Source organism: Helicoverpa zea, chromosome 26, assembly GCF_022581195.2.
Source record: "Helicoverpa zea isolate HzStark_Cry1AcR chromosome 26, ilHelZeax1.1, whole genome shotgun sequence".
Lineage (NCBI taxonomy): Eukaryota > Metazoa > Arthropoda > Insecta > Lepidoptera > Noctuidae > Helicoverpa > Helicoverpa zea.
The window spans coordinates 8,999,056-9,012,624 of NC_061477.1; the positions used below are offsets into that span (position 1 = coordinate 8,999,056).

The window sequence follows — 13,569 nt, forward strand, 5'->3', positions numbered from 1 at the left end:
CGGTGGCCGGCGTCTCCGCTGCCGACGTACAGGTGGTGGCGACGTTGGCGGGGAAAAGTATTCGTCGCTCGAGCTCGACGCTACTGCAGCCGCCGGTGTTTCTAGTGGTCCAGGGCCCGGCGGCGGCGAGGCGGAGCTGAGCAACGATCCCGGAGATGGTAGTCGTGCGCGTAGGCGGGCCGCTCTCGTCAACATTTTGAACTTACTGTTCTCTCCTTACATCTCTCTGCCGATGTGTCTCTTGATTTTCGATATACATAGGTGTTTCTTTGCCAGTCATGGTATTATGTTATTGTTAACGTGAATTTCAGTGTTTTGTTTATCAAATATATATGTAAATTATAATTATTTATCAAAAAGATTTTGGGAGAGAAAAAATATTATTATTATTTATTAGCTTCTTTATTAGTGTTAACTTTAAAAAGAAATGCTATGAATATTACGCCTTAAATACCTAAGTAAAGCAAAGTTATTTTACTTTTTATATTTTGACATTAATCTATTTAAAAAAGCAAACTGTTTGCCATAAATGAGCGTAACTGATTAAAAAACATAATTACATGTACATAATACATTAAGCGTACAACTTTATTTATTTAATGAAATAACTATTAAAATAGTTAAAACTTTTCAGCTAATAACGTCAATGCACCAAGGGAGCAGGAGTTCAATTCTCCTAAATTGCAAATTAACCAAGACCAAGTAAATTGAGGGACTTCTGTACAGAATTCAGAAATGTCACATTGAGATAAAATACTTTTATTTTAAACTAGCTTCTGCCAGTGACTTCGTCCGCGTTAGATTCGGACTAACGTGTTATTCTGAGCCATCCATAAAAGATAGACATATACTGTCATGGTATATTTTTTACATAATTTTAAGGAAAAAATTTTCGTCATACATTGTTTCTGTGTAGCTTTAACCATTAAGGCTGCACACGCGACGGAAGCTTAAAAAGTGGAGTAACTTCTCCCGTTTTCCCAACATTTACAAAACATTTACCTTCACTGCTCTGCTCCTATTGACCGTAGCGTGATGAAAAGTATCCTATAACCTGCCCAGGTATATGAAGAATCATTGTACCAAGTTTCGTTGAAATCCGTCAAGTAGTTTTAGTTTCCATAACGAACATACAGACAGACAGACATACAAAAATTTTACTGACTGCATTTTTGGCATCAGTATCAATCACGTATCACCCCCTAATAGTTTGGAAATATATTCAATGTACAGAATTGACCTCTCTACAGATTTATTATAAGTATAGATGATAATTTTATTCCAACACCTCGATCAATGAAAGAGAAAATTCACAACTTCGCAAACAAAAAAACTACTTAGCTGTTGTATTTCTTCTTGATAAATATTTTTCCTTTTCAATAAAGGCAGCAAGTATTTTCCTAGGAACTTAATTAAATAATAGTAAGGTCACACACGTAACACGTAAAAGTTACGTTCACATTTTATGAGCCTTCTCGGTAATTCCAAAACACGAAGTACATAAGTTTTTCCCTTCAGTTGGGCTTTTAAGTAATAACATTCTCTCCTGATGTCCACACTAAGCAAGTGTCATTAAAGCTAGCAGCTCACTGAATGCAATAAAACAGTGCATTTGTCCGCCGGTGTGCACCGCGCCCTACGACTACATAATTCCTAACCTCAGAAATGCGATGGTAAGAATACCGATTTTATGTAGGAGAAAATTGCTAGCCTATTATTATCGGCTACGGCGGCTGTTCTCGTGTAAGGAGATTAGCCAACTGCGCAGGACATATTATAGTGCACGAGCATTTGCGCAGACACAGGTGCACTCACTATTCCTTCACTCTCATAGCGCTATGTGACGGCAATCCGACACGACCGGAGAGAGATCAGGCGCAGGACCGACATTAACGTGCTTGATAGTATCAAGTTGATACAGACGTGAATCGGACAACACACTTATATAATTGCGCAACGCACATGCCCTTCAAAAAATCCTGGTCAGAACGTCCTACAAAAATCGGTCCGATTAATTGGTCCTGCAAAAAGTCTGACGTGGACCAATTTGAGACAAATGACTCTCTACTAGCAGCTTTAGGTGTGAGACAAATAACTCTCTACTGCTGAAGATATCGTATGAGTATCGGCTGTAACAATATTCTACCTTAATGTTGATTTGTTCACTAGAGATAGAATTTAGAAAGTAGCCCCTCACAAGTAAAGTCAGATGCCTATCTCTTGTAAGCAAAGAACAGATAGAACTAACATTGCGAATAGCCGTAAGGTGCTACTGATATCCTATAAGTATATGTTTGTTGTTTATGCCGTTATTTGAGACTCTGACTCAATATCTAGAGGCCGCAAGTGCGACTGTCGTGCACGAGGTCTCGGGTTCAACTCCCGGGTCTTGACGAAGTCGCTGAGTTTGTTTTAAGAAACTCATAGCTAGCCCGGACTATGGCATCTAGTGGTCATAATAATTATATACTTATATCGCGCAATTATTTCTATTTTGATTTACTACTGTTATGTAACACCGGGTAACTGCTGTTTACTAGGCATAAACCATCCTTTGGTCGTTATACAACATATATTCAGGCATGCATATTAAGCAGAGTGCAAAAAAAAATTCGCTATTAATAACATTTTTTTTTTGTACTAATACACAACAAAATAAAAATATACGTAGGTGTCTATAAAACTTATTTATGTATAAGTTGACTTTGCGCACTGAATAAAATTCATTCCTGTGTTTAACAGTTTTAATATAATATGGTTTTAATGTAATGTAAAACTTTTTCATTATGGTTTTAGTAATCGCTTTAAAATAAAATGCGCCACTTCATTATATTACATTATATTAATCAAAATGTTACACTCGCTGGCAATAAAATGAAGTCAAACAAAACTTTGACCATTTGGCAAAAATATTTTTTACGAGATTTATTTAGTTGTGTTTAGAATGGGTTTTACGATTAAAATTACGTATAATACGATGGCTACCTAATTAATACTCAAAAAATTTCAATAAAAATATTTGTAGAACTGTTTCTAATTATGTAAACGATTTCCTGCTCAGATGTTCCACCTCATGATAAGTTTTCACTGTCGCCAATTCAGAACATTTGCTGACAAACGTGAACATTTCCTTAATTGCTTTAACACTTTTTTTATTAATTCTTTGAAAAATATTACATTGTGTAGCTGACCCAATTTCCGTGTCGTGTAGTTCAGTAATAACTAGATTTGTGAACTACACTTAAGTTGTATCGAGTCGCATGCACTATACATAATCGATTACTGCGCGAGTGTATATAACGCACGCGCGTGTGAGAGTTGCATCTGTGTGCGTAATGAGGGCTCTGGCTGTGTTTGTATTGGTGAGCTTGGCGACGGCGGGGTGGGCGATGGTAGCTCCGTGGTACCGGGACAGTATGTATACCAACATAGAATAAGAGAGAGAAGAGCTCGTCGAAAAAAAAAATGTCGTGGTGGCCTAGTATGTAAAGAACCAACCTCTCAAGTATGAGTTCATGGGTTCGATTCCAGGTCAGTCAAGTACCAATGCAACTTTTCTAAGTTTGTATATACTTTCTAAGAATTTCTTGGTTACCAATGACTGTGTTTCGGATGGCACTTTAAATTGTAGGTCCCGGCTGTCATTGAACATCCTTGGCAGTCGTTACGGGTAGTCAGAAGCCTGTAAGTCTGACAACCAGTCTTCCCAAGGGGTATTGGGTTGTCCGGGTAACTGGGTTAAGGATTTCAGGGCTTCACTCCTTGTGGCACACTGGTATACAGCACATCCGGTTAGACTGGAGGCCGACCCCAACATATTTTGGAAAAGGCGCGGAAGATGATGAAGAGAGAAGAGCCCGTAGCGAAGTCAGCGGCATCAATCGATCATGAAGTCAAACAACGCTCGCCGCGGTCGATTCGTGGATGGGTGATCATCTTGTGATGTCGAACTCTTCCGTATTACGGAAGGCACGGTAAAGTGGTTCATTTGAACATCTACGGCAGTCGTTACGGGTAATCAGAATTCAGAACGTTGCCTGATTGCTAGCGCCGATCGCCTTAGAGAGAACAGTCGCTGAGAGCATTATTAGTTGGTAGTGAGGAGCTATCCCGGTGTACCAGTTGTGATGATTGCAGATTGCTACACGGACCAGCAGTGCGTCGATCAGCTGGGCAAGAACTGCACATGTCTGCGCGCTCCGTGGCAATCCAAGAGTGAGCAGAGCCGGTGCTACTGCAGCTACGACGATGGCTTCTTCTACGGTAAGCTTGTCTTGCACCTCTTAGCAGCAGTACGCATTTGCTACGTTTTATTCTTCACCTACAATTTGATTGAAAGTGATGACTTAGATCTAATGGACTTTAGACGGTCTTGCTTGTTTGATTAAGTCTTCAAAAACTTGGGAGAAGCACTGACTAGCGCGTTAGGCGCAGTAGTTGTAAGCGTGACTGCACTGCACCGGATTCATTCCTGGTTCGTCCCGAAAGCTTTTTTTGGATTTTAAAAGTTTTCACAAGATTACCATTTATCTGCAAAATGACAATGTTACACCTCTTGTTCCTAGGAACATAAAACTGTAATCTCCGAATTGTTAGTAGCAGTCGTTGTTACAGTATAACGTCAGAGATATATCCCAACCGCTCCAACGCGCTGATCTCATCTAATCTAATATTATTTTTGAGACCTTTAATTTTATGTTGTAATTTTTATGTTTTGATGTTGTTCGTTGTATTTTTTTGAGTTTTTCATTTCTAATTGCATAGAATTGTGTCCTGTCTATTGCATTAAGTTAGGATAAGGTCAAGATAAACCTGTGATGGTAGATTAGTGGTGTAAGTAAATAAATAAACTTTATGTTTTCAGGCTGTTACGAGAACTTCGAGTGCCAGTGGCTGGGCAAGCCTGGCCAGAATTGCTTCTGCGCCAATGATGTTGACCATAAGAAGGGATTTTGCAAGTGTGGTCCAGCCATGCTCAAGAGCAACTAGCGCCCTCGTGGATCTACTGAAGGAAACTGAATTGTTTCTTGTTTGGATCACCCACACTCAGATCTTTTGACCATACTTTCGTCTCCTGCTAATCTTCCTTGATATTTTCGGTATCTAGTACTTGTCATATTTTGTTGTAAACTTTTCAAATGTCGACAGATTCTCACTGTACTGTGCACCTATGTACCAGTATGTTTAATAGCCTGTTTCACACATTATTCTGAACGAGAATAATTCATATCGCATTGTCAAAATAAAATTCCAATTAATGAAGGCTTGTTTTAATTATTTATAAGGCACACTTTGACCGCTGGATCTAGAAATGATAGAAAATAATGCTAAGTCACATAAGGTGTGACATGAACGCATATAGCACATGATGCGGTAATAGTAATGTTGTCCTGTTAGTCTTAGATCGCATCGAATCTTTGGCCAAAAGCACAGACATCGCTCACCTGTAGTAAGAATATATCCCCATTGTATACAATAAACTGCCAAAAAGTTGGAAGGAAGAAAATTCTCAAATATTTAAAAAACGACTGCAGAAATTCCTAGAAAAGAAAGCATACTACAATATCTCAGAATTCTTAAATGATAAAGTAATTGCCTGAAACTTAAGACTGTTTTGCTAGTAGATTATTTATTATATTTTTAACCTAATTTTAAGTAAAATTTTAAGAATGTTCCTTATTTTAAATTTTATTTTTTTGAATATTTGTACGCCTAAGAGGCCAAACATGAATGGTAACTTTATTTTCTTGTATAATAACCTGCATAATTATATGTACACCCATGTTTTTTACAAATAAAGTATCTTGTATCCACTACCACCTTCTGTGAAACTTGACTTTCACACGTATTCCGCATCACTTAGCAAATGTCCACACGTCAGGTCACAGTCACCGGAATCACCCGAGCTGTCCCGAGTGCGCCCGAGTGCGCCCGAGCGCGCCCGACCTCGCCCGACCTCACACGAGTGCACACCAATCCGTCGGATTTAATCCTACAGCATGTGAATTATTCAATGTGTCTGATACATATTCACGAGTGTTCCAAGGGGCTCTTTTTGCGTTCTCATATAAATCTTAGAATTGGAATAAATTAAAACAGGTGCGAGTTGTCGCGTCATCGACACAGTATTTACATAATACATCAGACGCGCGCGATGCGTGTCGTGCGTCGCTGCGACGCGCGACAGAATTAACGTGCACCAACATTTTCTTCTATTATTTAGGTGTAAGATGTGCGTATTTTAAGCAGAAGATTACGAACTTTGTTTAAATAATACAGCAAGAGTAACAACTCTTTTTATATGCAAGAGTGTCAGCGTGTAGATGTTTTGAATGATATTTTTTGCATCACTGGTATTGTTTATCTTTCTGTATTTTAAATATAAACATCAATTCTGGCAAATAATGCAATTGTCCATAAAAACTATAAACTTCTTTGTGAATGCACTATGAAATGGTCCTCTATGTTTATGGCTTGTGTTCCTATGCATGATCAGCATAATCCAGCCAGTCCAGCACAAACAACATGCAACTGCTTTACCTATTGTCCAAAACTCCCTGTTGCTCACTCGGCCATTGTCGGCTATCCTCGGAAGCGCTCGGCCATTGTCCGCTATCCTCGGAAGCGCTCGGCCATTGTCGGCTATCCTCGGAAGCGCTCGGCTCACAATCACTCACTAGCTTCAAAGAGCTTAACTTGATGTTTGTAAACATACGGAGACAGAGGATAGACAGGAGACAAGGGAGATTCATAGCTTCTTTGTACTTGGAAACGTTCATTCACTAATGAGCAAAAATCACATACATAGGTATCGTATCTGCTGTAAGTTTAAAAGAAGAATACCATAATAAGACGAAAAAATAAAATTACGAGCGTAGATTTAATTTAATGTACATATTTTCTTTGAATGTCCGTAAGCTTAGTTTTAGAAATGTTAGCATTTATATCGCTACCTATATACTAAGATAAACACTGGAATACACACCTACGGTACACGTACTCTATCAAATTACATTGTAAATGCTCCCAAATATCGAGCAGATGGTGCGCACCTCTACTCAATGCATTTCAATCAGAAGCCATGTTTATCGACAGATGACCGACATTCGGCGAGCTCTAACAATAGAGTAGTGTCGGCTCGATATCGATACACTAGGGCATGTTACACGTAATGGCTGGTAGCGACATCTATCGTTTAATTGGTAGCGATTTGTCGACGTTTTGGCGGCGATTTGTCGCCGTTGATAGCGGTGATCATTGAGCATTGTATCGGAGTGCATTGTGCAGTAACTGTGCAAGTGTTCCGGGGCAGCATTGTGTCGCGATGTGGTCGCACAAAGACAAGCCGACGGGCATTTCATTGATTGTGCTCGGATTAACTATGTAATCTACGTCTATGTATGTTAACACAATGTGTCTGTTTGCCGTTATGATTGGTGCGTTTGTTCGTAATATACTCTGCGTATAATTGATCTAGTTTAGGTTAGTTTCGATAAATATTAAATGTTTAGGTCTGCATTTTAAGCAAATAAACTTCTTAATTTGTTACTGTTCATTTGCGCTCTTCTTAGGATAATATTAGAATCCAAAAGCGTTTGTATCCAGTACAACACTAGGACTCAAAAATAATCAGCAAGCTAGCACTCAGCATCAGTTTGTGCGAGGTCAACATAACCGCTGTACACCCGGCCGCACAGGACGCGCCTCGCTCTGCACCGCAGCGCGGCGGCCGAGCGCGCGCGCTGTGCGGCGCGGTGTGCACGTGACGTCACAGGTACGTGTCACGGCACATCGGGAGCGAGCGATCAGCTGAAGCGAGAACAAAATGACTAGTGGAGGTGCTATAACGAAAATCTCCTAAGAAAGTATCGCCGCCTGAATGCGGGTGTTCTGGGAACGTCTCTGTCTCCACTCTTATACCTCTCATTGGAACTAGTAGGTAAATTTTTATGATACCAAAAATCGTTGTCAGATGTTTCAAAGAACCGTAACGCGCTTGTTAGTCTACTTGTAACTGATGTTTTGGCCATGCCCACCATACGTATTTAACACAGAAGAACCTGCCTGAGCTTCCTGCATGATGGCATCTCCGCACATCTTTCCTTACTCCGTGACACGGGACGAGGGCAGAATTGTTGTAATTGTAAGAGTTTGTTATTTGAAGTGGATAAACAACAGCCCAAATTACACATCCATACGTAAATTCAATTGAACTGCAGGATTCTTCGTTATACAGTTATCGTGGAACTAGAACACAAAGAGCTCTAGAAGGGAATGCAGGTGTAATTTAATCAGTAAAGGTCGTAAACTGCCGTTACTTCCCACAGCAGAAGGGATTATTTGATGATTTTACACCTACCAAACAAAGGATATATTAGACAAGGATTATAACCATATTCTGAACACTATAAAACTTCCTAGCAACTACACACGTCAGGGCACAAAACAAACAGAAACTAAAAAGACAAATTATTTTATTTGAAAAGCCTACCTACTTAAATTCAAATAACACTATCTATGAAACATTGTACGTGTATCAGAAGTTCCGCTCAGTCGTGGTGAATATCCTGTTCAGCTTGTTGACGTCGTAGGCCGGCGTGAGGGTGCGGTGGAAGTCGAGCGCGAACAGCTGATCGCGGCTAAGGCTGGCGGGGGTCGGCTTGCGGAGCGCGTGGTCGCCGCGCAGGCGAGCGTCGCGCCGGAGCAACTCGTATAGCACGCGCACGCGCGGGTGCAGCGTCACGCGCAGCGCGCCCATGCTGTCCAGCACGCGTCTGATCTGTCCACACATCCAACGTTAGTGGTGTACTTGTAGCTTTAAAATACATCCCCAGCGAAGTCGGGAAGTTACAGTGTTTATAGAACCGTTCAATCTGTTAGATGGTATTTGGAATGTAGTGGAAAGATAACGTAGTCGCGGTCCATCACCGTGACGGGTAGGCGCGCCTGCGACTGCTGGAACAAAGCTCGGAAGCCAGTCAGTAATGTAGACACTCACGTGTGTGACGAGCACGTCGCTGTGCTGCACGCTGCCGTAGTCGCGGTCCATCACCGTGACGGACAGGCGCGCCCGCGACTGCTGGAACAAAGCTCGGGAGCCAGTCAGTAATGTAGACACTCACGTGTGTGACGAGCACGTCGCTGTGCTGCACGCTGCCGTAGTCGCGGTCCATCACCGTGACGGACAGGCGCGCCCGCGACTGCTGGAACGAAGCACACCAAGCTTAGAATTGGTAGTAGGTAGGTAGAAATGACATAAGTCCCACAGAGCATCCCATGGAAGTGGCATAAGCAGGCATGACGAATGAAAAAAAGTAATCAGTCCGTCTTTAAGATAACCCTAAATTGACACGTATTTTTTATTTTCTCTCACAAACAAATAACAACGAAGATATAACACGATGTAATATTTTGTTACGTCACCTCTAAGTACAAAACACAACCTTGACGTCACGACCCCCCACTCTCAATCTTTGTTGCGTTATATCTTAATAAATATTTATGGCCTTACTACAAAAACTTTAACAACTGTTTTACACTTGTCTAAAAAAAATGTGGCTCCAAAATGAACCATATGTCAACGTCATAATTTGACATTTTTTTAGACAAGTCTTAAACTGACGTTAAAAAGTTTTTGTAGTAAGACGGTTAATGTTTTGTTAAAATATAAAATACGTGTCTATTTTTCACTATTTCTGAATTTTGTCATCGCGCCTGTTCTCTGATCTTGTTCATGGCAAACAAAATACATAAATATTTACTTTTTTCACAACACAAGGAAAAATATATTATGTGTAATACAGAGAGCTGCCATTCTTGAGTCTGGACCTACATTAACCGAATGATATGAACAGGACTGAGAATAAATTGTAATTCATTAACCGTAGGACTACATTAAATTTTCGTCTACTACTCGAAGTTGGAGTAGGTAATAAAACTATAAATAATTGGGTCCTAACTGATTGTTGGCCACAGTGGCTGTTGTCATATACGGAAATCTTCTCTCTCGATCGATCTAGAGACTTATAGTGCACAAGCATTTGCTTCGACACAGGTGCACTCACTATTCCTTCACTCTCATAGCGCGATGGGACGGCAATCCGACACGACTGGAGATCAGGCGCAGGACACATGATCACACAGCGACCCGGGGAAATTCAACCAGACCAACAACTAGACCAACGAGGCTGTTAAGAAAACTAGAAATAATTGTAGACTTACAGAGACGAAGCAGAGTGTAAGGACCATCAGCTTGTAGACTCCGAACATGATGATACACTATCCGGCAGAAATACCACTGCGATGGCCACTCGCCGCCGATCACCCGAGAGCACTGCTGGCGGGCGACAGGAAACAGCGTGCCAAACAATAGACATGCCTCCTATTTATACGCGCGAAGAATTAGTATTGTTTCCATTATTTTACATAGAAAGTGTAATATTTGTATAAATGAGGTAATCAATATCGTTAGTGAGTAATCGTCTTCTTTATTGTTTATTTTCGACAATAATTCTGCGTTTTCGAAACAAACAATTATTTCGTGTCTGTATGTAAATATACCTCGTCTAGTGAATACTGTTTATAAGTGCCAAACTATTCATAAAATACTCATTTCTGCACACAGTTAAAGACGGTTCGAAATCTCTGAGTGACGTGTGCGGAGCAGCTAGAGAGATGTTAAGTGAGCTGGTGGTATCAGAAGATTGAGCAACGCTTGGGACTGTCGTTCTGTGAATACTCACCATCTTGTCATCATCATCTTGAGAAGAGGAGATCCTATTTTGCAAGGCACGTCAAATTGCTGGGCCCCGGCTGTCATTAAAACATTATATTCTCGCTATGGGTAGTCAGAAGCATGAAAGTTTGACAACTAGTCTCATTAAGGAGTATTGGATTGCTCGGGTAACCTGGGTGTATGGGGCCCACCAAGATCATCGGGCCCAAGCCAACCTCACCTGCTAGTCGGTACACCTGCTGGAAAACGAACGAGGCTCTGGCGCAGGCTTTCCCTTCGGGGTTGGAAGGTCAGACGGCAGTCGCTTCCGTAAAGGCCACATTATAGCCACATCAATGGGAAGCAAAAATAGGAAAAGGGTCACGGATAGGGCGCCGCCGCATAACGGCGCGCAGGAGCTTCGCCCGACTCCTGTGGCAAGTGGGCAAGGGCTACCGTGCCACGGGCGGGCACGGTCAAAGAAGCGAGCCCCTACCAAAAAGAAGATCCGCTTCGCAACGTGGAACATTGGCACGTTGACTGGACGCGCGAGGGAGCTGGCCGACGTACTCATCAGGCGGAGGGTGGCCGTGGCGTTCCTGCAGGAGACTCGGTGGAAAGGCAGCAGATCCCGGTACATTGGGAACGGCTACAAGCTGATCTATACGGGTGCACCTGGTGGGGAGAACGGGGTAGCTATAGTGCTAGCCGAGGGATTGCACGACGATATCTTGGAGGTGAAATGCCTTAGCGACCGACTTATGGTAGTCAAGGTGCTTATCGAGGGGGTTCAAACCCACTTGATAAGTGCATACGCACCACAGGCCGGTTGTAGCGATGCTGACAAGATTTCGTTCTGGAATAAACTCGGTGATGTGCTTAGTGGCATCCCGTTGTCGCAGGACATCGTTTTGGGGGGCGATTTGAACGGTCATGTGGGTGAGTTGGGGGTGGATTTTGAACGGGTTCACGGAGGCTTTGGATACGGTAACCGGAACACGGAAGGGGAAGAGATTCTCCGGACGTGTGCCGCAGCCGACCTGGCCGTTGTGAACACGTTTTTCAGAAAGAAACCTGACCATTTGATCACCTACAGGAGCGGGAGAAACGCGACCCAAATCGACTTCCTACTCACTAGAAGGCATCACATCAGCAAAGTAGCCAACTGCAAGGTCATACCCGGCGAGAGTCTCACTGCGCAACACCGTCTCCTTGTCATGGATCTCTGTGTGAAGCCCAAAGACAAACGTCCGGAGCACTTCCAACGCCAAATCAGGTGGTGGATGCTTGATGAAAACAAGTCCCACATGCTCGCCTCGGCTATCGGCGACAAGTGCGACGGAGCCGAAGGCGAACTTGTCCAAAAACACTGGGACAGGATTCAGGCATCTGTCACGGAGGCGGCGAAGGCTGTGCTGGGAATGTCTAAGGGTGGACGCAAGTATGACAAGGAAACTTGGTGGTGGGACGACACAGTCGAGAGGGAGACTAGGGTGAAGAAAGCACTTTTTCTGAAGTGGCAAGCGTCCAACTCTCCCGAAGATCGCGACGCTTACAGGCTTGCAAAACGAGCCACAAAACGAGCTGTAGCCAGAGCCAGACGTAACCACTTACAGCCACTATATGATAGGTTGGAAACGTCTGAGGGGCAAAAGCTCATTTATAAGTTGGCTCGTTCCAGGATTAAAGCGGCACAGGACATCTCCAAGTGCCGCTGTGTCAAAGATCCTGACGGCAACCTGTTATGCGAGGACCTCGCGGTGAAGGAGAGATGGCGCTCTTATTTCCACGAGCTGCTGAATAAGCAGTACAGAGAAGTGCAGCCACCGGACCTCCCTCCGAATCAAGGACTGGTGCCACCGATAACGCCTGACGAAGTCCAGTTGGCTCTTCGCCGCATGAAAAATCGGAAAGCTGTCGGAGCCGATGGAGTCCCCATCGAAGTATGGAAAGCTATGGGGCCTCGTGGGGTGGGCATCCTAACAAACCTATTTAACCGCGTATGGGACACCGGCCGGATCCCGAACCAATGGAGACGGAGTGTCATCACTCCAGTCTTTAAGGGCAAGGGGTCTGTGCAGGAGTGTGGAAACTATCGCGGTATAAAGGTCATGTCCCACACCATGAAGCTCTTTGAGCGGATCGTTGACTCTCGGCTCCGGCAGGAGTGCATTGTTTCGGATTGTCAGTATGGCTTCCGCCCTGGTCATGGAACCATGGACCCTGTTTTCGCCCTAAGGATTGTGATGGAGAAATACAGGGCGAAGAACACACCTCTGCATTTCCTTTTTCTGGACATGCAGAAGGCCTTCGACTGTGTTCCTCGCATGATGATCCCGTGGGCGCTGCGGTCCAAAGGGGTGCCAGAAGTCTATGTTGACATTATCCGAGACATGTACCGGGATTCCGATTCAGTGGTTCGGACCGCTGTTGGTGACACTACACCCTTCCCTGTTACCGTTGGAGTACACCAGGGCTCCGTCCTTAGCCCGTTTCTGTTCAGCGTGATACTGGACTCATTGTCCGAAAGCATCCGAGATGCGCATGAGCAGCCCCCGTGGTTGCTCATGTATGCTGACGACATCGCGCTGGCAGACGCGGACAAGGGACGGTTGGTGCAGCGTGTTAACATGTGGAAGGAGTCACTCGAGAACGGCGGTTTGCAGCTGCATGTGGGGAAGTCTGAGTACGTGGCCTGCAACTCGACAGATCCCACCTCCGTCTGCATAGACGGTAATATGGTTGAGCAGACGGACCAGGTCAGGTACTTGGGATCTGTCCTTCACGCGTCTGGTGGCATCGATTGCGACGTCAGGGCACGAATTTCGGCGGCATGGGCCAAGTGGCGTGAGGTG

At 43.5% G+C, this 13,569-nt stretch overlaps 2 protein-coding genes across 2 annotated transcripts; one reads left to right on the top strand and one right to left on the bottom strand.

The window, feature by feature from the left end:
* The first annotated feature begins 3,329 nt into the window (after positions 1-3,329).
* On the top strand, positions 3,330-5,262 carry LOC124643081. The gene is made up of 3 exons (XM_047181926.1): positions 3,330-3,414; positions 4,138-4,263; positions 4,865-5,262. The coding sequence occupies exons 1-3, from the start codon at positions 3,336-3,338 to the stop codon at positions 4,987-4,989; spliced, it is 330 nt and encodes a 109-aa protein (XP_047037882.1). The 5' UTR covers positions 3,330-3,335; the 3' UTR covers positions 4,990-5,262.
* A 3,274-nt stretch (positions 5,263-8,536) lies between these two features.
* Positions 8,537-10,269, bottom strand: LOC124642919. Its single transcript, XM_047181677.1, has 3 exons — positions 10,222-10,269; positions 9,123-9,203; positions 8,537-8,779 (listed from the first exon to the last, which is right to left on the bottom strand). The coding sequence occupies exons 1-3, from the start codon at positions 10,267-10,269 to the stop codon at positions 8,537-8,539; spliced, it is 372 nt and encodes a 123-aa protein (XP_047037633.1).
* Positions 10,270-13,569: the final 3,300 nt, after the last annotated feature.